Source organism: Toxorhynchites rutilus, chromosome 2 (genome assembly GCF_029784135.1).
Source record: "Toxorhynchites rutilus septentrionalis strain SRP chromosome 2, ASM2978413v1, whole genome shotgun sequence".
Lineage (NCBI taxonomy): Eukaryota > Metazoa > Arthropoda > Insecta > Diptera > Culicidae > Toxorhynchites > Toxorhynchites rutilus.
The window spans coordinates 47,163,340-47,189,747 of NC_073745.1; the positions used below are offsets into that span (position 1 = coordinate 47,163,340).

General features: G+C 40.4%; 3 protein-coding genes across 5 annotated transcripts; 1 reads left to right on the forward strand and 2 right to left on the reverse strand.

Annotated features, from left to right (window-relative positions):
• Positions 1-795: 795 nt before the first annotated feature.
• LOC129768270 (glycoprotein endo-alpha-1,2-mannosidase) lies at positions 796-10,934 on the reverse strand. Of its 3 annotated transcripts, none has more exons than XR_008741652.1 (3): positions 10,382-10,934; positions 8,626-10,322; positions 796-8,554 (listed from the first exon to the last, which is right to left on the reverse strand). XR_008741652.1 is itself a non-coding variant. In XM_055769794.1 (2 exons), the coding sequence occupies exons 1-2, from the start codon at positions 10,781-10,783 to the stop codon at positions 9,288-9,290; spliced, it is 1,437 nt and encodes a 478-aa protein (XP_055625769.1). In that variant the 5' UTR covers positions 10,784-10,934; the 3' UTR covers positions 797-9,287. The 3 variants fall into 3 exon arrangements, 1 of the variants encoding a protein (XP_055625769.1); XR_008741653.1 differs by having other exon boundaries at positions 796-8,177; positions 8,252-10,322; XM_055769794.1 differs by having other exon boundaries at positions 797-10,322.
• A 10,336-nt stretch (positions 10,935-21,270) lies between these two features.
• Positions 21,271-22,500, forward strand: LOC129768275 (exosome complex component MTR3-like). The gene is made up of 2 exons (XM_055769799.1): positions 21,271-21,683; positions 21,749-22,500. Exons 1-2 carry the CDS (start codon positions 21,392-21,394, stop codon positions 22,495-22,497), a joined length of 1,041 nt encoding a protein of 346 aa, XP_055625774.1. The 5' UTR covers positions 21,271-21,391; the 3' UTR covers positions 22,498-22,500.
• LOC129768276 (splicing factor 3B subunit 5) lies at positions 22,475-22,912 on the reverse strand. The gene has a single exon (XM_055769801.1). The coding sequence runs from the start codon at positions 22,798-22,800 to the stop codon at positions 22,543-22,545; it is 258 nt and encodes an 85-aa protein (XP_055625776.1). The 5' UTR covers positions 22,801-22,912; the 3' UTR covers positions 22,475-22,542.
• Between the last annotated feature and the right edge of the window lie 3,496 nt (positions 22,913-26,408).

Below are 26,408 nucleotides of genomic sequence, written 5' to 3' on the forward strand. Positions count from 1 at the left end.
TAGAAATATTTATTGCATCCTAAAACCTTCACATGCCAAATTTGGTTTCATTTGCTTGATTAATTCGCGAGTAATGCAGAAATTTATGTTTCATTTGTATGGCAGCCCCCCCTTAGAGAGGATGGTGGAGAGTCTAACCATCATAGAAACATTTATTGCATCCTAAAACCTCCACATGCCAAATTTGGTTTCGTTTGCTTGATTAATTCTCGAGTAATGCAGAAATTTGTGTTTCATTTGTATGGCAGGTCTATATGCCAAGTTTGACACCATTTGCTTGATTAGTTTTAGATAAAGTGACCAGATGGTCAAAGGTCTAACGCGGGACACAAAAAACAAAACGTTATGTATATACGTTATGTGAAAATAAACCATAGTTTAGCGAATCTCAATTATTCGTGTAACACTTAACATGTGTCCTTGCAATTAAACCTGATCTGTATTATTATTTTTATTCGAAGTATCGTCATTCAGTTGTGATTTTTCGGTGGCTTAGATATTGTTTACACTCGCTCAGTTAGAGCATTAAAGCCTGGCAAGCACGATTCAAGTTCAACAATTTTCTTCAAATTACCGAATGGAATGCTCGAAAATTTCAATCCATTTTTCATACAATTTAGTGTTAACGTATACATTAAAAAAATGGACTATTTTCGGATGGCTATGAAAAAAAACTACCAAAAATAATTTAATGGAACAAATTTTCCTTAAATATTACGTTTATTAAGCCTACAACAACAATTATTCAATGTCCAAGCCGCTCTTCTTTCGAGTCATATGGTGAACGGGGAACGAGTACGAAGTGCTTGCCGAAACTTGCGAAGGTGATGTGGTATTTATGCCGAAACGGGGATCAACCCATTATGCCAAAAAATCACTGGAGAATGGATAATGGATCAGCTGGAGATAAGCATTATCGCGTAGACCGCCAACCTTCCCAACATACCCCAGCTGCGGCCTATAGAAAACTTTTAAGCGAATGACCAAAATGGAGAGATAGCTGACTACCAAAGCTACGGAAAAGTAAAAGTACATGTCGACATACATCTTTTCATCAGCCATGATTGAGGTTCCGGCCAACATTTGCTTCATTTGCGATACTTCATCAAACAACCCTGCCTCTTGCTGTCCAGCATACACTAGTTCTTCCGGCTTATTCAACACGTTAAGCCCTGACCGAGCTAGAGAACCAAAGATGAACTTTTCGTTTGACTCACGTTGGTCCCTGTTGATCAATAGGGGGTTTTATAAAAATCGTTATAAATCTTTATAAAAATCTTAAAAATAAATCTTTATAAAAATCGATTTTCCGATTTTGTTGCTGTCCTTTCCTGTTGATACTCTCTAAACAAAAAGTCCACTGTCGGTGCGATGAAACCAGCTCATCGTATTGATCGTTGAATGCATTGGAAGCGCTCTTGAACAGTCTGACAAATAAAAGTTTTATTTTGAGGTTCATCCATTTAAGAAAATCAACATGATTAAATTTTAATCTATATAAATAAAAATGTAAGGCAAAATCTGTTGGTAAGCGGAAAACCCGAAGAAGGGATGGTCCGATTTTAACCTCCTGTATTTTGTTGTATTCGTCTCTTCCCGTAGATCAATATATCGGAGAGAAAAATCGAAAAATTCAGAAAATAGAATTCCCATATGTGTTACAATTAGCTACGCGTTGTTAGTCCATTTGATGTTGGCGCTAATAAAATTGATTTTTGTTCGAAAGTGGAAAAGGATTTTCAGACGGAATAACGCATTTCTATATCTTGGGAGGCCAAATGTGTTGTACGGTAACAACGGTAACAAAAATGGGAGGCCAAATGTGTTGGTGTGCCCTAAACCCGAGGAATGGTCCGATTTGAGCTGTCTTTATTTTGTAATATTCTTTGTATGAAACATGTATTCCATGGAACGGAGAAACATGTTATTTCCAAATGCTTGAAGAATCTCGAAAGAGAATGGTGTCTGAAAATAATTGTATAATATAAGGATGAATTTTTGTAGAAGTACTAGACAATTCATAGTAAAAGGAAATTGTAAAGAGTCGAAGGGTAATCGATCAATGAAGAGTTCAGTGATCGGACTCATTAACGTTCACTTAGTAAGAAAACGTGGATGTTTGAAAGTATTCAAATCAAAAATGGACTATTTTCGGATGGCTATGAAAAAAAACTACCAAAAATAATTTAATGGAACAAATTTTCCTCAAATATTACGTTTATTAAGCCTACAACAACAATTATTCAAGGCTGTTAATAAGCAGCAGCAGCACTGTCAAGCAACTTCATGATTTTTTCAGACTATCAGCTTCACCCCACAGCAAAGGAGTTGGACATCCTGAGACACTTTGTGTCCGCCAGGCATAGCCGATCTGGTATTTACAACATCCTCTCCCTGTCGCTCCTTAAGCCGGGAGATCGAAACAACCGGTCAAACGGTGAAGGATAATCTGGCCAAAATGGACATTTTTATGCGGAAGCGTCAGACGAGACCGGCAGTATCTGAGCAGCAGGCAATCAGCCAGAAGTAGTAGCTTCAGGTGCTAGTGAAAAACTTCTTTCCGGCGAAAGAAGTGAAAAACTTCTTTTCGTGCTCATAATGGAAGACGAGACGTGCTTGATGCTAGAATTCAACGAATGGCCGGGGACCGGGTACTTTACGTTCCCTAGGTAAGCGATGACGTCGAATATATAATCCACATCAAGTTCTCGAAGGTCCTTCTCTGACAGACGAGAAGGGAATGTCCAAGCCGCTCTTCTTTCGAGTCATATGGTGAACGGGGAACGAGTACGAAGTGCTTGCCGAAACTTGCGAAGGTGATGTGGTATTTATGCCGAAACGGGGATCAACCCATTATGCCAAAAAATCACTGGAGAATGGATAATGGATCGGCTGGAGATAAGCATTATCGCGTAGACCGCCAACCTTCCCAACATACCCCAGCTGCGGCCTATAGAAAACTTTTAAGCGAATGACCAAAATGGAGAGATAGCTGACTACCAAAGCTACGGAAAAGTAAAAGTACATGTCGACATACATCTTTTCATCAGCCATGATTGAGGTTCCGGCCAACATTTGCTTCATTTGCGATACTTCATCAAACAACCCTGCCTCTTGCTGTCCAGCATACACTAGTTCTTCCGGCTTATTCAACACGTTAAGCCCTGACCGAGCTAGAGAACCAAAGATGAACTTTTCGTTTGACTCACGTTGGTCCCTGTTGATCAATAGGGGGTTTTATAAAAATCGTTATAAATCTTTATAAAAATCTTAAAAATAAATCTTTATAAAAATCGATTTTCCGATTTTGTTGCTGTCCTTTCCTGTTGATACTCTCTAAACAAAAAGTCCACTGTCGGTGCGATGAAACCAGCTCATCGTATTGATCGTTGAATGCATTGGAAGCGCTCTTGAACAGTCTGACAAATAAAAGTTTTATTTTGAGGTTCATCCATTTAAGAAAATCAACATGATTAAATTTTAATCTATATAAATAAAAATGTAAGGCAAAATCTGTTGGTAAGCGGAAAACCCGAAGAAGGGATGGTCCGATTTTAACCTCCTGTATTTTGTTGTATTCGTCTCTTCCCGTAGATCAATATATCGGAGAGAAAAATCGAAAAATTCAGAAAATAGAATTCCCATATGTGTTACAATTAGCTACGCGTTGTTAGTCCATTTGATGTTGGCGCTAATAAAATTGATTTTTGTTCGAAAGTGGAAAAGGATTTTCAGACGGAATAACGCATTTCTATATCTTGGGAGGCCAAATGTGTTGTACGGTAACAACGGTAACAAAAATGGGAGGCCAAATGTGTTGGTGTGCCCTAAACCCGAGGAATGGTCCGATTTGAGCTGTCTTTATTTTGTAATATTCTTTGTATGAAACATGTATTCCATGGAACGGAGAAACATGTTATTTCCAAATGCTTGAAGAATCTCGAAAGAGAATGGTGTCTGAAAATAATTGTATAATATAAGGATGAATTTTTGTAGAAGTACTAGACAATTCATAGTAAAAGGAAATTGTAAAGAGTCGAAGGGTAATCGATCAATGAAGAGTTCAGTGATCGGACTCATTAACGTTCACTTAGTAAGAAAACGTGGATGTTTGAAAGTATTCAAATCAAAAATGGACTATTTTCGGATGGCTATGAAAAAAAACTACCAAAAATAATTTAATGGAACAAATTTTCCTCAAATATTACGTTTATTAAGCCTACAACAACAATTATTCAAGGCTGTTAATAAGCAGCAGCAGCACTGTCAAGCAACTTCATGATTTTTTCAGACTATCAGCTTCACCCCACAGCAAAGGAGTTGGACATCCTGAGACACTTTGTGTCCGCCAGGCATAGCCGATCTGGTATTTACAACATCCTCTCCCTGTCGCTCCTTAAGCCGGGAGATCGAAACAACCGGTCAAACGGTGAAGGATAATCTGGCCAAAATGGACATTTTTATGCGGAAGCGTCAGACGAGACCGGCAGTATCTGAGCAGCAGGCAATCAGCCAGAAGTAGTAGCTTCAGGTGCTAGTGAAAAACTTCTTTCCGGCGAAAGAAGTGAAAAACTTCTTTTCGTGCTCATAATGGAAGACGAGACGTGCTTGATGCTAGAATTCAACGAATGGCCGGGGACCGGGTACTTTACGTTCCCTAGGTAAGCGATGACGTCGAATATATAATCCACATCAAGTTCTCGAAGGTCCTTCTCTGACAGACGAGAAGGGAATGTCCAAGCCGCTCTTCTTTCGAGTCATATGGTGAACGGGGAACGAGTACGAAGTGCTTGCCGAAACTTGCGAAGGTGATGTGGTATTTATGCCGAAACGGGGATCAACCCATTATGCCAAAAAATCACTGGAGAATGGATAATGGATCGGCTGGAGATAAGCATTATCGCGTAGACCGCCAACCTTCCCAACATACCCCAGCTGCGGCCTATAGAAAACTTTTAAGCGAATGACCAAAATGGAGAGATAGCTGACTACCAAAGCTACGGAAAAGTAAAAGTACATGTCGACATACATCTTTTCATCAGCCATGATTGAGGTTCCGGCCAACATTTGCTTCATTTGCGATACTTCATCAAACAACCCTGCCTCTTGCTGTCCAGCATACACTAGTTCTTCCGGCTTATTCAACACGTTAAGCCCTGACCGAGCTAGAGAACCAAAGATGAACTTTTCGTTTGACTCACGTTGGTCCCTGTTGATCAATAGGGGGTTTTATAAAAATCGTTATAAATCTTTATAAAAATCTTAAAAATAAATCTTTATAAAAATCGATTTTCCGATTTTGTTGCTGTCCTTTCCTGTTGATACTCTCTAAACAAAAAGTCCACTGTCGGTGCGATGAAACCAGCTCATCGTATTGATCGTTGAATGCATTGGAAGCGCTCTTGAACAGTCTGACAAATAAAAGTTTTATTTTGAGGTTCATCCATTTAAGAAAATCAACATGATTAAATTGTAATCTATATAAATAAAAATGTAAGGCAAAAATCTGTTGGTAAGCGGAAAACCCGAAGAAGGGATGGTCCGATTTTAGCCTCCTGTATTTTGTTGTATTCGTCTCTTCCCGTAGATCAATATATCGGAGAGAAAAATCGAAAAATTCAGAAAATAGAATTCCCATATGTGTTACAATTAGCTACGCGTTGTTAGTCCATTTGATGTTGGCGCTAATAAAATTGATTTTTGTTCGAAAGTGGAAAAGGATTTTCAGACGGAATAACGCATTTCTATATCTTGGGAGGCCAAATGTGTTGTACGGTAACAACGGTAACAAAAATGGGAGGCCAAATGTGTTGGTGTGCCCTAAACCCGAGGAATGGTCCGATTTGAGCTGTCTTTATTTTGTAATATTCTTTGTATCAAACATGTATTCCATGGAACGGAGAAACATGTTATTTCCAAATGCTTGAAGAATCTCGAAAGAGAATGGTGTCTGAAAATAATTGTATAATATAAGGATGAATTTTTGTAGAAGTACTAGACAATTCATAGTAAAAGGAAATTGTAAAGAGTCGAAGGGTAATCGATCAATGAAGAGTTCAGTGATCGGACTCATTAACGTTCACTTAGTAAGAAAACGTGGATGTTTGAAAGTATTCAAATCAAAAAATCTATTTCGGGCGGGACGAAGTTCGTCGGGTCAGCTAGTACTGAAATATATTGATATCGCGGGACATTTTCGTTCCTTTTGCCAAATGCGAGACATTTTGTTGAAATTCGGGCCGTCTGGTCAGTTTAGTTTTAGAGTTGCGCATCTTTTTCTCAATAATTATAAATCAATCAACACAAAAATTGAACAAAAATTGAAGAAAGCAGAAGGGGAATTATTTGCTTGTAGTGTGAAAGAGACAGACTGATCACGAGCGAGCTTCGACACTAGCGTATTGTGTTTTGTTTACAAACAAAACACAGTAGACTTCCAAGATGGCTGAAGAGTGGTTTTAGTAAGTTGGCCCATCTAAGGATATACTTCTAAGCGCCTTTACTGTTGGCAGTGCTGCTTACGGGAGGCATGGCGGGGTAAGATAAGGGGTAAGGGTAAGTGTTTTTTTTTTATCTTCGCTTATTTTTCGTCGGCCTATTTCCGCCACTTTAGTGCCAATCACCGACATCAGGGAGGCGACTCCACCTGTTCCTACCTATCAGACTCAACAACTCATGAGCCGGGCCAACTTCTTTTACTTCCGCTCCGAAGGAAGACGTAACCAGAGATTTTTCGCCTCAGAAAATCCCAACGACGCCAGCTGGGATTGAACCCAGGCCGATCGGATTGTGAGGCTGTTACGCTAACCATACAACCACTGGCGCCGTAAGGGTAAGTGTTAGAACCGCTCGAAAAAAGATGAAACTGGGTTTCTGGCAGTGAATATTCCGCGTGGCTGTCGATGTTGATGCATGACCGGGGTATCCATACGTTGCCTGACGTTTATGATTGTCGTAATGGATCCACTTTTCATCGCCAGGAACGATTCGATGCAAAAAAAAAAACCCTTTCTTTTATGCCGTTGGAGCAGTTCGCACTTGAAAAAATGGCGCTCGACGTCTCGTGGCATCAATTTATACGGCACCCAATGTTCTATCTTTCGGATCATGACTTTTTAACGATCGGATATGATTTGCTGAGCTACTCCAAGTGTATCTGCAAGTTCTTGTTGCGTTTGTGACGGATCTTGATCGAGTAAAGTCTCCAATTCTTCATCTTAAAAAAAAATTCTGCCCGATTATATACAGGATTTGATTATATACAGTGAAAAGAAATCAGAAACTGTATATAATCGAGTCCATGCTGTACTTCTAATCACCTTGTTTCATTCGACATTGCAAGACTGCCCATTTGGTTAACAAATAATATATAACTTGAAACTACATTCAAAACAACAAAAAATGTTTAGAGTTGAGATCGTTCGTATGAATTTTGTGGGTTATCGTTTCAAATAAACGAAATTAAGTATTTGATTTGTTTTATTGAGATGACTTCTTTTTTTCTTAGGACAAAGTTAAATAAGTACAATCGGCAACCAGGATTGACGTATACGATTGCACACTATATTCCAGATCAAGACGGGTCTATGGTACTAGGTGAGGCCGTTTCGTCACTAAGTTGTTTAGGGGAGCGGTATATGAAAACAGTACGGAAGAAAGCAGAAGGGGAATTATTTCCTTGAAGCGTGAAAGAGACAGACTGATCACGAGCGAGCTTGGGCACAAGCGTATTGTGTTTTGTTTACAAACAAAACACAGTAGACTTCCAAGATGGCTGATGAGTGGTTTTAGCAGGTTGGCCCACCATAGGCCCATACTTCTACGCGCCTTGTTCCAGATAACCGTGCGAGATAGCTGCAGCTTGACAATCGAAACAACCGGAGTTCGAATCCCATCGAAGCAATTTTCTTAACCATAACCAACACTTGTTTCAAACATTATATTTCTCTCCCACCAAAATATATCTCCCAAAATATGGGGCATATGATGCTGTACATACGCTAGTTATACGATTTAATGTTTGCTGGGGATGCTTCAGACAATCTCCTCACATGCGTTTTCCATGAATAGTGATAAAGGTCATTTACTCTCGAGCCCCTGTGAACCAGTATAAACCTCTATAACCCCTTGTCAATGGACGACCTTTTGCGCTCTCCTAAGGTTACACTATATAAATCCTATGGGATAGAACTTTCAATGAATGTGAAGAACCGGAATTTAATTCATTTTTCATAGAAGTCCCAATACTTACACATAACGAGAAGGCCCTTCTACGCCTTCTAAAGCTGCGCCATGGACCTCATCGAAATCGGGAAGTCCGTTTTGAACCACTCTGTATTTTCATCGTTTACGAGACGACTACGATGCAGCCTAATTAGAGTAGATAAGATTCGGTTTGAATTTCTCAATAGACGCAACACACGTAGCTGATCGTGCTTATCTTCTAACCTCAGTTATTCAGTCTCATTCTTGATTACGGCCGTATTCGATTTTCGCTCTAATCACTCGATTCGAGCATTTTCGCAAAAGACATTATCGTTTCAGAAACCTAGAGCTATGCAAGAATGTGAATTATTTTGGATAATGTCAACAATTATATTTTTCGCATCTAAACGCTAAACGTACATCTAAACGTTTCATTCCAACGAACAATTGTTCGTGCTTTGAACGGACACAGGAATACGAATAGACAAAACTTTCGCACGTATCTGTTTCGAATGAAAACAAGAATAAGAGCGGGTATCAGTTTCGTCGTGACAAAAATCACAAAAGGTGGAAGTTCGGCTATATCAGTCTAATTTAGTTGTCAGTGTATAGCTATCCACAGATTTTTTTTATCATCCAGCGTAAATTACAACCTTTTCTTCTCTACTAGCTATTGATAAAATATGGAGTTTCATTTCCTTGCCTGGATATTTGCAGATCTCGAACGATTTATTCTTTCAACAAACTTTTGCTGAAGCATGGGTACTCTTTAAAGGTGTTTGAGCTATTCATAATTGGGACAATTAAAAAAAGGTGCGTAGCTTGCACTTACACTATATCACACTATGTTGCTGTAGTTGATAAAATTGTGACCAGAGCTAAATTGGGAGAGTTTGCAAAATAAGTTGGGTGAAGGCTAGGAAGATAGAGGGAAATTTTGATTTATCGAACGGTCTCACTACAGACTACAGACTACAGGGTTAGTTGAACTAACCATATCTCTCTCACTACTTTTCAATAACTGGGCTATCTATTTGATCTACACACTGAGAATGAAATGTAGCATTTTGTCTCGCACCAACCTAGCAAAGAGTATTGTTGATAAATTCATAACAACCCAGAGCACCCTCGCTCTTCTTCGAGTTCTTAATGCTGTTCAGCTTGTATTTCACGTACTCTTCGACCCAAGACTGCGTCAAGTCCAGATACTTTTCGGGTGACCCGGGTAGATAGTCTCGGAAGCCAAACATCGGTATTGCGGCCTCAATTTGGGTTCCATCCACCCAGTTGTTGTAGCTGTTGATCGTTATGATCTGGGCGTTGTTCTTCAAAGCCGTCCTCCACGCAACATCGAAATACTGCCCATTCGAGCGGTACCTCTTGATGTTTGTGATACCATGATTCAGCAGTGCGTTCCGAGTGTACTTTCTACGATCGTAATAACCGGGGCCAATCGTGGGGACAAAAATCAAATGGTACGTATCAGCAAACTTTTTCAGTTGCGACCAATTCTTCCAAGTGCTCGCATAGTTTGCTCCATTGCTTGGAAGATACGTGTAGAAACCATCGAAACCCCCTCGTCGAACTATCGTTTTGTGCTCTTTCGTGCTGATGTGTGCCAAAACTATCGCGTCGTAGCTGGTTCCCCGAATTGTGAGTATACCGTTTCGCGAAAGTAACCGCGTCCAGTTGGCATCCGTAATTTGGTATGCCTTCCGGATATAAAATATTGGTAGGTCGCGCTGTTTGGAGAGCACACGGAAGTAGCTCAATGTGCTGGTTGGTTCTTTTCCGAATAGATCGATGAAGTATTTGATATTATTCCTGATGCTTTCAATCGTTCTTTCGGGATACTCCTGAATGTTCACAGCAATCTTTAGATTGTGAATAGCTGCCGTTTTGAAGATCGCCCTCAACAGTCCTTCGTTGAATGATGGATGCCACACAAGAATTACAACACCGATTCCGCAGTTCTGGATATCATTGAAGTGCTCTCGGAGGATCGTCTCTGTTGTGTTGTACAATTTACGTTTCGGATAGAATGCAATGTTTATCACATGATCATCACTGGGACGGAACGATACCGAGGATCCATTCTCAATTATCCGGCTAACCACCTAGAATGAAACACAAAACCCTCTGTATCTCGATCGAAATGGAAACAACCCTCATTTACCCTGTCACTCGGTACCGTTGGATGAGGTCTGTACCATGCCACTGATGCGTGGTAAAATATTTGTATGTTCCGATTGAGTTCGATGGTTCTATTTCGTCGTGCAGGAGTACTTAATTCTGCATTTCTTCCGCCGGCCAAACGTTTTATTTTTTCCCTGATAATACGTGATTTAACCTCATGTTCGTTGTACTTCTCAGGAACCAGTGCGGCATTTTGACTCCGGAGCAGCTCATAGCTGATCACCTGCTGTTCTGATCCGGTGATCAAAGACGGTACAGCTTTCTCGGGAGTATTTAGCGAAATGTAAAGACAAAGTACTAGCAGTAAGAGAGAACTAATGCCGATGAAGCAGATACACAACTTCATCGTTTTGATGGTGATTTTAAAGTTGAGGACGGACATCCTCACTGTTGGTCTCAGATTCTAGATTTACATAACGACACCAATTCACGAAAATAACCTACTGCCAGTCGGATCAATCTCAAAGTAGCTGATTCTGGTGGGAAAACGTCAATAGATGGGACCAAATGGCATTCAGATTCAGAAAATTGCCTCAATCTACTGAAACGCAAGGAGGACGCATGTGCGACAAATCCTGGAGTATCGAACCAGCTGTTCGCGGTGTGGGGAGACATCGAAGGAATGCTATGCCTGTGCGGTATGTGCATCATGTTTGTAAACAGAATGATATTTTTAGAGAGGGCCACCACGTTCCGTTCTGTATTTGTGAGTGTAAGCCTGTTGATTTTATGGTAATGGAGCGTTTCGAGATAGAGAATTAGTTTCGGTTGACTGTATGTTCTCCGTTGAAAATGTGTTGTGCTCATGCGTAGTAATGGAACGCTCGTACTGTCCTATGAATGGATTCAAGTCACTATTTTAAATTTGAGCGCGTAGTGAAAAGTGTGATTAATCGACGCTTGTTAATGGAGCGTGAATATAGAATATTCTTTCCAATTATCAACAGATTGTTCATGCAATTGAAAAATTTATTATTCAGAGTATACAGAGCAATATAATCAATTATGTAACACGGCTCATCCAATTCAACGTAAAATTTATATAGCTTAAAGCTAGATTATAATAAAACTAGATGCGTGCAAATGAATCGATTCTATCTTTCTATCTGTCTCAGTTGGTTGATATGTCTGGGAATAGATGCCAAAGTATTTCTATACATTCACGTGCTGTGAGTAAGAATAATGATAGTCGAATGGGATGGCTGAGTGGTTCCCGTTGCCGAAATGTTATCGTCACACATATCGTAATGCATCGAAATCCGGACACTTAAGCGCTTACGATGACAACATCAACTACTAAAATATTTTGACAAATCATAGTATGCAAAAATACCGTTCCTATAGAATCAGAAGGCATTCTCGTAAGTTATGAATCACAGAATTCCTCGAAATCTTGTTATATTTATTCGAAATTTGTTAATTTCTTCATTGTGCTGGGATTTGGAATCCGGACACATGTTTTCAATCATGATTTGAATTCCGGACACTTTTGTTTTCAAAATTCCGGACACATTTTTTCAGCAGCATTTCGTTGAGAGAAATTAATTATTGATTTTTGTAGAGCTTATTATTTCATTGTTATTCTCTTATAACCTTAAACCAAACGTCAACAATGAATAAAAGTTATGAAATTTATTTAAGGAATCATTTATAGTCGATAATAACCATGTGCGACTAGCGCTATCCGCTTGACAAAGTTACTAGTAATGCTATTGGAAAGTTCCAGGTGTGTTTTCATAAAATTATTGTCCATTCTGCTAAGATGATGGGTTTCGAGGGAATCAAACTTTTCTGAGATTTTCGAGGACTTCTCCCAGCTTTTCCACTCCACGATAAATCATTCTTCTTCGTTGAAAAGAATGCTGCTGCATTTTTTTTGTGAATGAGTAGCGTTCCTTAAACCGGTTTTTACAGTTTAATATAACGAAGAATTTTTCGGATCGAAAATCTATGCTTCATATTTTCTAGGGTTTATAACATACTCTTATGAACTTTTTTCAGTAAGATCATAGTTAATTTTTTATCCGTCTGGATTTAAAATCATCTTCTGAATGTGTTTGTGTATTACGGACATGGGTATGTGAATTACAAATATTTGTTTTGATTTCTGACATTTTTCTGATACTTTACTTGACACTACACTAAATTGATACAATTTAGTGTACATTGACTCATCATGCAGACGATGTTCTGGTTGTGGTAGGATATTGAATAAAATGGAAAAGTGTCCGGATTCAAAAGCATTTCGGTATCGTACCGCACAGCAAACGTTGAGATCGCTTCATCAAACGTTTTAGCACATTCGTCGCTCAGCGCGATTCGGCTGAATTTCTTGAGTGGCAACTTATGTAATCGCGATAATATAAACAACGAACGGGAATATTTGCTAGGGTATAAATAGTGGATCTCTGCTGAGCCAAATATTCATTCGGCATCGGACTGTTGAGCAATCCAGTTCGCTATACTTTCGCTGCGCTTCGATCCAAGATTGGACCCCACCAGTGGTAATCCAACTTGGATATCGTCGTGTGGTTTATTTTTTTTCAGTTCGTTTTCGCGTTTTCTTCAAATTCGTTCGTGCAGTAGTGGTGTTATCACATTCGCGGTCGTGTTTCGTGTCCATATGGAGGTTGAAGAGACGCCGCCCTCTGTGGTTCGCGTTTCTTCTAAAAACGCAACCAAGCGGAAGAAAATTGATCCAGTCGCCAGTAATGACGTTCTAGAAGAAAAGCTACTAAATAACAACGTATTCAGCACATTGGCTCAGCAATCTCCTGATGATTTTCATCCAACGCCAGTAGTAACACATCCGGAGACTATTCCCAGAAAAACTAGGCTGCCACCTTTGGTAGTTAAAAATTTACCAGTTGCGACGCTGATTGAAAAAATGAAAGCGTGTGATGTTCGGCCAACCTATCGAATAACTCGGTTTGGGACTAAAATTCAGTGCTCCTCCCCAACTGATTTCGACAAAGTTGAAAAGTATCTGCAGCTGTGTGGATATGAATACTACACTCACGACAAACCGAACGAGCGGCCATACAAAGTTGTGCTTCGTGGCCTTCCGCTAGTGGATACCAAGGAGCTACGGAACTTGCTTCAGAAAGAACACAACATTTCCGCCCAGGATGCGCATATAATTAAACGAAAAGTGGAAAATGCAACCCAAGATGACTGTCTCTATTTAGTGCGCTTCGCAAAGGGATACACTAGTTTGAAAAAACTTAGTCAAGTTAAAACCATCGCCTACTTCACCGTTCGCTGGGAAGCATACCGAAACAAACGAGCAGACGTGACGCAGTGTATGAACTGCTTATTCCATGGACATGGTACACGAAACTGCCATCTTAGGAGCAGATGCATCAACTGTGGCAATGCTCATACTTCTGAAGGATGCCCCGCTGAAACATCAACTACGAAACGTTGCGTAAATTGCAATGGCCCTCATCCTGCTACGGACCGTAGCTGCCCGAAACGAGCCGAATATATACAAATACGACAAAAAGCAACGTCAGTGAACCAACCGGGTTGAAAACCTAAAGCTCCAGTTGCTCCAGCCCTCACAGAGCAAAATTTTCCGGCTCTTGCTCATAATCCAGTTCCTACCGAAACTCCTAGGATGGCATATTCGCACCCTGCAGCTAACGTCTGGACCAACCTGCAGAGTGGGCGTCGCGTTGATCCTCGCCTCAGAGCGGCCACACACGTCCCGCCAACACAGCCACCAAACACCTCCCGCAGTGACAACACGAACGAGCTTTTTAGTGCTACTGAATTGTGGAACATTTTCCGCGAACTTTCAAGTCAATTGCGGCTATGCAAATCAAAAGAGGACCAGCTAGAAGTCCTGTATTTTATTGGTTGCAAATATGGGGTCTATTGAGCCCCGCTGCATCAAGATTATGAACTGGAATGCCCGCTCTGTTCGGGCAAAAAAGATCGAGTTAAATGATTTTCTTGCTCGACACTCCATTGATGTAGGTGTGATCACGGAAACCCGGCTCAACCCGTCAACAAACTTTTCTCTTCTGGCACACTTTGTGATCCGACTAGATCGACCCAACTCAAATGGTGGCGGCGTTGCAGTAATAGTGAAGCATGGCATCCGCTATGAAATCGTCCCGCATCCAAAAACCAAAGTCATCGAGACAATCGGCGTCAAAATTCATTCCCTGCAAGGTAGTTTCACACTGTTTGCTGTTTACGTCCCCAGACAGTGCATGGACGGAGATGGGTCATCCCAGCTATTTGCGAATGACTTACAAATACTCACTGATAACCAATCCGGCTTCGTGATAGCTGGCGATCTCAACGCTCGACACATCCTATGGCGCAATAATAGGACAAACAAGAATGGAAGCATTCTTGCCGACCATCTAAGTTCGGCGACATGCAACATCTACTATCCTGATGATCCAACGTTCCTCTCTCCAACCGGTTCAACATCAACTCTGGACGTTTTTCTCTCGGACATGAACCTGTATAAGCCTGTTACCCACCTCGAGCTGAGCTCTGATCATTATCCGGTTATATCTCAGCTACAATTTCATCCCGCTCCAGCACCGGTTGCAAAGAGACGAGACTATCATAGAGTGAACTGGATTGCATTCGGTCGCCTCGTGGAATCTCGCATCCCTGATACTTCAGATTTGTCATCCGTCGAAGCTATCGAGAATAATCTTAGCGTTTTAGAAGAGGTCATTCATACTGCAGAAGATTCCTTTGTTCATTGGGTTACGATCAGAAATCAGTTCGTTGCAATAGATCTACCCACTCGTCGGCTAATACAACAGCGTAATACCGTCAGGCGCCAATACCAACGAACTGGATGTCATTGGCAGAAACAAGAAGTCGCCTATCTCAATCATCTCATCAGGAATCGGATGCTGGAGATAAGGAACGAGCGTTTTGCCAACAGCATCGAGCAAATGGATGATCATTCGAGGCCATTTTGGAAGGTGGCAAAAATACTAGAAACGACCCACGATGATCCCGCCACTGAAGGAAGAAAACTCGGGTGACATCTTAGTATCCCCCGCCGAGAAGTCAAATGCAATCGCCAACATTATCGTCGAGGCGCACAACATCGGTGCTAGCATATTGAGCCCCCATGAACATGTGGTGCAACGCTCTATTGAACTACTAGATGAGCAGGTACACGATACTGGGTTCACAGGCCAAATCACAGAGGATGAGGTGCATACTGCAGTCAAGCGAGGTAAAAATATGAAGGCGCCTGATAATGATGGTATTGTAAATCTGATCCTGAAAAAACTCCCTGGTAAAGCATATCGCTTCCTGGCGGAAATTTTTACACGATGCTTCCAACTCAACTATTTTCCGGTTAGATGGAAGACAGGGAAAGTCATCCCCATTCTGAAACCTGGAAAGGATCCAACTTCGCCAAGAAGTTACAGACCCATCACGCTCCTGTCGGCTATTAGTAAGGTTTTCGAGCGGCTTATTCTTCAGCGTCTAATGGTGCAAATCGAAGAGCGTGAATTAATAGTCCCAGTGCAATTCGGCTTCCGGAAGGGTCACTCTACCGTCCACCAACTGGTCAGAGTGAAGAACATTATCCAGAGGAACAATGCACTCTCCACAAATACAGCGATAGTTTTCCTCGACGTTGAGAAAGCCTTCGACAACGTCTGGCACAAAGGACTTATCCACAAATTGATGCAGGCTAACATTCCACTATACCTCACAAGCATAATAAAAAGTTATTTATCAGATAGGACGTTCAGAGTGCATCTTTCTGGTGCCTCTTCCGAGCTGAAAATAATCTCCGCTGGCGTACCACAGGGTAGTCTATTAGGTCCAATATTGTACGTGATGTACACATCAGATGTTCCGCAGTTACCTACTGGATGTAATCTGGCGCTATATGCTGATGACAGTGCAATAATAATATCGATCGAAGCTCCAGCGAAGCGTTACGACGTATGTCTCATACTTGACCAGCTCGAAAATCAAAGTTAACGAGACAAAAAGCCAAGCGATCCTTTTCCGGCACAGATTATCCCCGAAGCTGCTTCCTCCACCAGACTGCGTCATCAAATTGAACGATCGTCCAATCGAATGGCTGAATCAGGTCACTTACCTTGGTGTTACCATCGACGATAAACAACTTTATCGATTTCATACGGACAATCTAAAAGCAAGGAGTATTGGACTGCTAAAATCCCTGTACCCACTTATATGTAGAAGATCCTGCTTATCAAGACGAAATAAACTAGCCGTGTTCAAGACAATCATTGCTCCAGTTGTGAACTATGCTATGCCGGTGTGGGGAACGTGCGCTACAACCCACGTAAAGAAACTACAAGTGGCCCAAAATCGGATACTCAGGACAATATTTGATGCCCCATTCGACACCAGAATCAGCGACTTACATCGAGCTGCTGAATATAAAACTGTCCAAGAGCGCATTGTAACCTCGAAAGAAAATTTTATAATTAGTGCCACTCATTCAGAATTTCCGCTTATTCGAGCGATAGTAAACTAGGATCTTTTTTTTTATTATTAGTTAGGTTATCAAATTAAAATCACCAACGATATCTAAATATCGGAAAAAGAATTTATGCCAAACAAGAACTGTGAATACATCAAAGATGTTAAATTAGGAACAAAAAGGTTGAAAAATGTAAATTGAATCACTTGTATATGTCTCACTGTGACATTGTGCTCCCTTGGCCGAGTGGTTAGCGTCACAACTAACATGCCGGGTGTTCGGGTTCGATTCCCGTTCTGGTCGGGGGAATTTTTCGTCAAAGAAATTTCCTCCGACTTGCACTGTGATCACGCGTATTCTAGAGCTTGCCACTCAGAATGCATTCAAGGCGTGTTACTTGGCATAGAAATCTCAACTAAGTACTAATAAAAATGACGCAAGTAATACTACGTTGAGACGGCGAAGTTCCTCTAGGAACGTTAGTGCCATTGAAGAAGAAGAAGATGTCTCACTGTATCTTCAAACAAAATGATTAAAATAAATTTAGAATAAAACTAAAACTGAGCCAAATATTCAGTCTCGTTTTATACTCGAAGCAACGAACATCTTCTACATTGTTTTGCATCATTACATTTCTTCGTTTCCCCTTGATTTGTGGACGCAACCAATTTACTCCTTATAATAACTTCTATTATAACTTTTATAATAACGTTATAACTCTGTAATAACTTTATAGCCAGGTGATGTATTTCAAGTTTCCTATGGCCATCAGTGATCTCTTGGGAAGTTCGTGTAGCTGTTGTAGTGAACTGATCTCATTGGGAGCTAAGTTCTGCGTATGTATAGGAAAGGGAAAGGGAAATGAGCAAGTGCATTCGAGGAAGTAAAGCGGGCTTCTAAGGAAGACATACGCGACTACTCATGATATCATAATCTGATGCAGCCAGTGAAATTTTTACATTGCATTTTTTGATGTTTTCATCATGATATCCTGGACCAAGGATCGAGTTATTGATTACATTCGGTTGAGCATTATGTAAGCTACATCCCACATTTATCAGATTTGGAAAATCATGCATAGAGCAGGAATAACGGATCGAAATTGTTATGATTGATCAACGAAAACCCCTTATAGTATGTAGTCAGAGCGGACTATGTAGCATTTATCATGGCGAAATGGCTCTATGTCATGTGCAGATAGAATGGACCATATATCAAACATTTGTATATTCAATTTAAAGCATTTTAAAGCACCGAATTCGAACTACCGAAACTTTTTCTTGAAGTTAATACGTACCTCGTTGAAATGTGCTTGAACCCGCTAGTGTAAAATGTGAACATTCTGGGTATGTTAAAAAAAAACTTGGCCCACTCTGACTGAACGAATCAGTGAAAAATGCTGGTCCTCAGTGTGAATGATCGTGAAATGTACTATCTTAGAGTGCGATTTAGACTCTAGCGATGACAATGAATTCAAATTTAACTATAGACCAGGGCTCGGCATAGTCACAGTCAATTGAGGATAGTCAGCTGGACTATCTGACTGACTATATCCGTATTCAGTCGGAAATGACTTTTGGCTTCTTCACGCAGTTTCTCCTCCAAAACGACTAAACAGCCCGTCGGGCGTTTAGTCGCTTTCGCTCTCTCTCTCTCTCTCTCTCTCTCTCTCTCTCTCTCTTTCTCTCTCTCTCTCTCTCTATATATATATATATATATATATATATATATATATATATATATATAGAAGCGGTCTACGTCATAGCCAGGTTGGTCCCCATAGACATCATCTTGGCGGAGGACAGCGAGTGCTATAGGAGGAGGGGAACCAGAGGAATCCGGAAGCTAATGAGGGCGGAGTCGATGGCTAGGTGGCAGCAAGAGTGGAGTGCGGCGCAAAACGGCAGATGGACGCACAGGCTCATACCGACACTAATGGGCTGGGTGAATAGGAAACACGGAGAGGTAAATTTCCATCTAACACAGTTTTTGTCTGGTCATGGCTGCTTCAGGCAGTATCTGCACCGGTTCGGACACGCAAGATCGCCTCTTTGTCCGGAGTGTGGAAATGTAGAGGAAACACCGGAACACATCGTATTCGAACGTCCCAGATTCACCACAGTGCGCGAGGGGCTGCCTACCCTTCATGCTGGGAACAACGTGGAGTAAATGTGTCGTGACGAGGGCACCTGGAACGCAGTAAACAGTGCAATCGTACATATCATGTCCGAGCTACAGCGGAAGTGGACGACCGACCAGCATGCGGATAACGCCTGATCATAAGAGATGAACAATTGAGACGGCTGTAGTACCGGATAGTCCCCCCCGAGAGCCGCCGTGACGGAGTGCGCGTCATGTAGGAGGGCACTACCTAATCGGCACTCCGCTGGGAAGAAAAATCCTGCGAGGGTGATCGTGACGGGGCGCGCGTCAAGTTGGAGGGCGCTTCCTAATCGGTGCACGTCTCGACAGGTAACTGGATACTGCCACGGAGAAGAGTAAAAATGCCTGCCTGGCAACGCCTGATCGTGGCCTGGATGGAAGAACACCGCGAACTCTCGAAGGAGCGAGCATCAAGGATGAAACCATGATCTAAATGGTGCATACCCCACGAGAGTAGCTGTGACGGAGTGCGCGTCATGTAGGGAGCACTACCTAATCGGCACTCCGCTGGGAAGAGAAATCCTGCGAGGGTGATTGTGACGGGTTGCGCGTCAAGTTGGAGGGCAATTCCTAATCGGTACACGTCTCGACGGGTAAATGGATGCCTACGAAGAGGACATAAGCGCAGTGGAATGAAAAGCGAATAGAGAGAAAAAATATTGAGAAAAAGGGAAGGACAACGCTAGTCAGCGTTGAAAACTCGAAGAGTGCATGAGCACTCTATAAAAAAAATATATATATATATATATATATATATATATATATATATATATATATATATACAACGTCTCAACGTAGTATTACTTGCGTCATTTTTATTAGTACTTAGTACTATATATATATATATATATATATATATATATATATAGAGAGAGAGAGAGAGAGAGAGAGAGAGAGAAAAGAATAAAAATGACGCAAGTAATACTACGTTGAGACGGCGATGTTCCACTAGGAACGTTAGTGCCATTGAAGAAGAAGAAGATATATATATATATCCCTTTCTGTTTCTCTCTCTCTCTCAATATAGAACAATATTGAATGAAAAAATTGAATGCTTTGAAAGTTGCAGAGCACTGAACTTCAACTTCAATTTTATCGAAGGCATAAAAATGTCACATGCTCCGGTCTGACTTAACACCGACCATATGTCGAAATAACGATTGTGAGTAATATGCGTTTGGAAACTCTTAATTTTTTTTTTTTTTATCCAAAATATATATTTTATTAAGGCTCATATGGCGTCAGCCTAACGGGGCCGGGAGTTCAATATTTTGACAATGTTTGCTTAGACTATGTTAGTAATATGTAACCGATTACTCGCGGTTGACTCGAGGTTAGTATTACAAGTGTTCTCATAATTGGTATGTCGCAGTCTTCGATGCTCTGTACGTGTGCCCGACACGGGATACTTCCTATTGGGATGCAGCTGACCATTAATCAGCAACGCCCCCCTTGTCTGTACCCCATATCTAGCGTGGTGCGTCTTTCTCGACTCGAGGAATCCAGGATAGAATGGTCACTAGCCGGCGCAATCATCAGCTCGTGTAGAGTTGTCATGAGCGGTACAACCTTTGGCTCTTGTTGAATAATCAGTGGACTGCACAACCTTCGGCCCGTGCATCTGTAAAGAGTGTGTGTATGTATTGCCGCGACTAAGTAAAAGTTTATCGATCGGATAGGAGGGATATGAAACGGGGACACAACGAAGGAAACACGTTGACATCGGCGTTTCTGAGGAACAGGTATAGATGAAGCGGAAGATCAGGATCCCGGCTACCTAAGATATCCCGGACGGGGATATCCGATTATCTCCCTTGTGCTCTCAGTGCTCTAGGAAACTCTTAATGAATCGTTACATTTTTCGTAGAGTGGCACCCCTATATAGAAATCAAAGACATAGTCCTATGTCGGGTTAGAGGCGAATAAACTGAAAAGTTTAAAGCCTCTTTAATCCAACATCATCATCATACTATGTCGAAAATCAAACGAATTTCAAACCAAAATGATCATTTTACTCGCTGCGCCATCTGGTTGCAAATCAATCGTAGATTTGTCAATAGAGTGTACGAATAATTGTATGTGGTAGTGTAATTAAAGTACAAAGTACCAAGTACCAAGACGGGTCTATGGTACTAGGTGAGGCCGTTTCGTCACTAAGTTGGTAGGGGAGCGGTATATGAAAACAGTACGGAAGAAAGCAGAATGGGAATTTTTTCCTTGAAGTGTGAAAGAGACAGACTGATCACGAGCGAGCTTGGGCACAAGCGTATTGTGTTTTGTTTACAAACAAAACACAGTAGACTTCCAAGATGGCTGAAGAGTGGTTTTAGCAAGTTGGCCCACCTTAGGATATACTTCTACGCGCCTTGGTACATGCTACAGAAACAAATAATTGTCAAAACTGAAATACACGTGAAATTATATTCTACTGTTTTGGTTTGGTTTGTTTTGGACCACGAAGTTAACCGCCGGTTGGACAAATTACATAGGAAGGTATTAAAGATGCCAGTCGACCTGAAACGAATCAACGGCCCGGAGGGATCGGTGCCATATCAGATTTTCAGCAAAAACCGCGATAAAACATTCGAAGAACGTCTCGCGGAAGTATTCAATTCATCCGGCAGAAGGAAATGTGATCGAAAGAAGAGTGAAAGCAGAAAGTATTGTGAGTATTGTGTTCTGAACCTGGCAAATATTTCAACATTCAATCTGAATGTCCACATTTTCTAGTTATGAAACTGGGCGTTGTCTCAACCGCCAAAGGATCAGCCTATCTCGAGCTCGGAAACACCAAAGTGATAGTATCGGTGTTCGACCCGCGTGAGATTCCTAAACAGAACAAGTTCAGCGAACTTGGGGTGCTGTACTGTGATTTCAAATTCTCTCCGTTCGCTTGCACTCATCGCAAAAATCCACAAACGGATGCGGAAGAGCGTTCGCTAGCTGCGGCACTGACCAAGGCCCTGCAACCAGTGGTATGCCGGCATCTGTTTCCCAACTTTCAGATCGATATTTTTGCCAACGTTTTGGAGGATGATGGTTCCGTGCTTGGTGCGGTTATTACAGCGGCTGGTCTAGCATTGAGTGATGCCACTATTTCCATGTTTGACATCGTAACCGCTTCAACGGTGGCAGTGTTTGGCGACAACATTTACCTAGATCCAACGCTAGACGAGCAAAAGATTTGTTTGGAAGGTGGCAAAAATGGCAATCACGGTATCATTACCATGGCCAAACTTCACACGTTGGATCAAATATCGGAAATGCGACAGATAGGCAACATTACGCAGGAAACGCTAATGAATGCGTGCAAGCGGCTCAATGAAGCGAACAACGATGTTGCTCCCGTTGTTCAACAAATGCTGATAGGAAAAGTACAGAGACATTTGAGTGAAATCGATTTGGATGACGATGACGAGAAAGATGGGGCTACTGAAGATTTAAATAAAAGTGTCATTTCGGTTGATTCGCAGTCATGAGAAACTCAGCCATTATATTTTATTCATTGAAAGAAATCGAACAACTTAATCCTCTGGTTTGTCTGGTGGCGGTCCGCACGGCTGCAACATTTTCTCCATGATATTGAATCTGATGCGAGCTTTGGACTCGTTCTCTGCAACCGCAAAATAGCTCAGCATATCGTAGTGACCCAGGTAGCTAGCTAGCGAGTCCCGGTGTTGATTCGTGAGCCATTCGAACTTGTTAGTATCCGCATGACCCGTTCCGATATACTTGCTCTGCAAATGCTCTAACTGACTGTGGATGTTGTAGCGATCACCCATTTTACCGTGTCTGCTCCTTAAGAAATATTTATCAAATGGTAAGCGAAAACCTTCACTATGAAGTAAACAGCATCGAGATAAACATTTATGTACACAAAGCACAAAGCGACGTTTGTCAAATTTGTCGATAAAGAAGCTGGTTCAACTCCTCAACCAGGGATGCCAGATGAGAAGATACATTCTGTCAAAAATATTGACGAATCTTAGTTAGATTTGCAACCAGATGGCGCAGTGAGTAAAATTTTGGATTGAGATTCGTTTGATTTTTTGAGATTTGATTTTTTTTTCAAATTTTCCGGTTTCCACTATTCTGTCTACGCTGAAAAGTTCGGGAAATCATCATCTTACATTGTTCCATTCCTAACATATGTAGAGTGGCTTAGTATAAGTGTTGTTTTTTACATTTTCTTACTGGTAGAACATATGTTGCAATTCGGTTTCGGGTTCGATTCCCGTTCTGGTCGGGGGAATTTTTTTTAAACGCGTATTCTAGAGCTTAACACTCAGATGCATTCAAGGCGTGTTATTTGGCATAGAAATCTCAACTAAGTAGTAGTAAAAATGACGCAAATAATACTACGGCGAAGTTCCTCTAGGAACTGCCATTTAAGAAGAAGAAGAAGATCCTTCTCGTATCGGCCAAACGGAATTTCCTGCATAATCAATTATATCAACGAAAAAAAAATTAGATTTTCTAAAAAATTCAAACGAATTTCAAACCAAAATAACAAAACATTACCATTTTGTGCTTCTGAGCTCTGGTATAGGTGTCGCATGAACTGATGCAGCCAGCGTTGCCAATGTTCCAGTTTAAACTGGATTCTTCCAGCTTTTTTTTTCTTCGATCCAGTCAAACAGTTAAACCTTGAAATCTTCCAGTTTTTTAAATATTGTCCAGTTTTATCCAGTTTTTTATATTGTGCTTCAGTTTTACCAATTTTATGTGAAATAAATTCACAATGTATAAATATTATTCCTCTCTCACCCTTCCTATTCCTTAACCAATTTCGTTTTTTGACATTATTCGTTCGATCGATCAGAGAGGTATTTGCCTTGGATCGATATTTCTTTTCTTACACACTCTCAGTGTTATTTTCCTCCTGTTTACACTTCCGAATTCAATACGAATTCGCGTGCTATGCTGACTTTGAGTTTATATAAGCATTATATGTTATAGGTCCTCCAATTCATTCTGAAGTTTAGAAAATCATAGGATCAATGTGCTCCATTGACTTTAATTGATATGAATATTAAACCCAAGTAATCTTGCTTCCGTTTACATCAATCGACCCTTCAACGAAATGAAAATCCGAAAATCTCATATGTCACAACATGCGGCAAAGATTATTTTTAGGTAACCTAAAAAGGAAAACCTATAAAATTAATAAGACCGGCTGTATCTTCCTCAATCGAAATCCATTCCATCCAATCCAAAAGAGCTTCCCACAATTAAAACCGGAGAAGGTATCCGAGAGAACTTCTCTAAAATCAATCGGACCGGCGTTATATTCCGTCATTCATCTATATTGAATTTCCACCTCGAAGGGACATAGTTATCTTTCTGAGAAGCCGAGAGAACTCCTCTAGAAACAATCATCCCGGAGCTATGTTCTAGCTTTATAAAAATTAAATCGCGACAGAGGAAAATTATCTTCAGGTAACCTGAGAAGATTACCGAGAGAAATCCTCTGAAACCAATAGAAATTCCTCGAATATTGTTTCACAGTAATGCTCGAGTGGTGGGAAACGTTATTTTGATCTGCTCGAATGGTTAATTAATGGTTCATTTCGCTATTCATGAGCCACATGTAAATATTACACGAAGCTTCGAAGTAAGGTCTATTTCTCAAGCACTGGAATAAAAATATGTTAACTATAACATATTAACTCAAAGCAGAACTTCTATTCTATAATATAATAACTCAAAGCAGAACTTCTTAAAATAAAACGATTTTTCAGGATCCAGTTTTCTTCCAGTTTTTTAGGAGCCATCTTCCAGTTTTTTGAAAAATATTATTGGCAACTCTGGATGCAGCTCTGCGTAAATTCGTCAATTGACGTTAATAGAGATGTCTAAATTTGTCGTTTATTCGATTATCGATTAACCGTCGGATCATTTTTAAATATTCGATTCATTCGAATAATTGTCCTTCAGTATTTGATTAATCGAGCGAATATTTTTTCTTGTAATAATAATGAACAGACATTGCATAATGAAAAGATTATGATATTATAATTTTATAAGTTACCTTAAATATAATTGTAAAATAAACATGGATTAGAATCATGGTTTTTGAATTAAATGATATTTCAGTACATTGATAAATTTACCAATTCATGATTTTTTTTGTATCACGTTGTCTATCGGGTTGCCGATGTCAGATGGTCGCTGTCGGATTAAAAAAATCCATAGCCTAACTCTTGACCTAAAATTGTATTAACCTTGAAAATGGTTCCTTTTTTCATTAATCGCGATTACTGTGATAACTATTCGATTTATTCATATTCTGATTTTTCATTAATCGATACCAAATTGCTCGATTATAATTGCAGATATTCGATTATTTGAATTAATCGAACGATTAACCGACGTCTCTAGACGTCAATTGACGAATTTACGCAAAGCTGAATCAGCTTATGCGACATCTAGATTAGAGCTCAGAACCACAAAAGTGAGGGTTTGTTTATTTTACGCACTGAACAGCGCGATTCGGTCGTGATTATTTTCAATAATTTCTATTTAAAATCATTTTGGCCATTAAATGTCATCAGTAAATGGTAAGAATTTTTTTTGTCTATTTACGAAGGTCTCAAAACGCGATTGGACCAAAGTCATAGATAATCTTCGAAATGTTTATGTTTGATAGTGAATATAGGTTATGAGTACTAACTTCGGTACATTTTACAGAAGCTCAAACTGTGAATAATGACGATGCAATCGATATCATATCAAGTTGGTTGATACCGTTGATTATGCAGGGGCTACCTTTCGACCGATACGAGAAGGATCCGCAATTGACGAATTTACGCAAAGCTGAATCAGCTCATGCGACATCTACATTAGAGCTCAGAACCACAAAAGTGAGGGTGTTTCTTTATTTTACGCACTGAAAAGCAAGATTCGGTGGTGATTATTCATTTTATTGCAATTTAGATTCATTTCAGCCATTGAATGTCGTCAGTATATGGTAAGAAAGTTGGAGTTTTGTATATTTACGATGGTTTCAACACGCGATTTGACCAAAGTCATAGATAATCTTCGAAAATTTTAGTTTGACAATGCATACCGGTTATTGATACTATGGATAATTGCGATGAAATCGATATCATATCAAATTGGCTGATATCATTGATTATGTAGGGGTCGATACGAGAAGGATTTGCAGTATTTTTAGCACAAAACTCCCTATTCATCGTTTACATAGTTGAAAAAAAATTAAAGTTACAATAGTTATAACAAGCCATTGCTCGTAATATACATAGCACATTGTAAAATGATGATTTTCTAACCTTTTCAGCGTGGAAAGTATACATGAAACCGGGAAATTTGAAGATAAATTCTGATTTTTCTAGAAAATTTGAACGAATTCCATACCAAAAAAAACAAA

Coding starts and splice junctions, on each gene's coding strand:
- LOC129768270 (XM_055769794.1), bottom strand. CDS start 10,783: ATGTCCGTCCTCAACTTTAAAATCACCATCAAAACGATGAAGTTGTGT. Junction 10,323..10,381: donor CAACGGTACCGAGTGACAGG/GTAAATGAGGGT, acceptor GTTTCATTCTAG/GTGGTTAGCCGGATAATTGA.
- LOC129768275 (XM_055769799.1), top strand. CDS start 21,392: ATGCTACAGAAACAAATAATTGTCAAAACTGAAATACACGTGAAATTA. Junction 21,684..21,748: donor GAGTGAAAGCAGAAAGTATT/GTGAGTATTGTG, acceptor CACATTTTCTAG/TTATGAAACTGGGCGTTGTC.
- LOC129768276 (XM_055769801.1), bottom strand. CDS start 22,800: ATGGGTGATCGCTACAACATCCACAGTCAGTTAGAGCATTTGCAGAGC.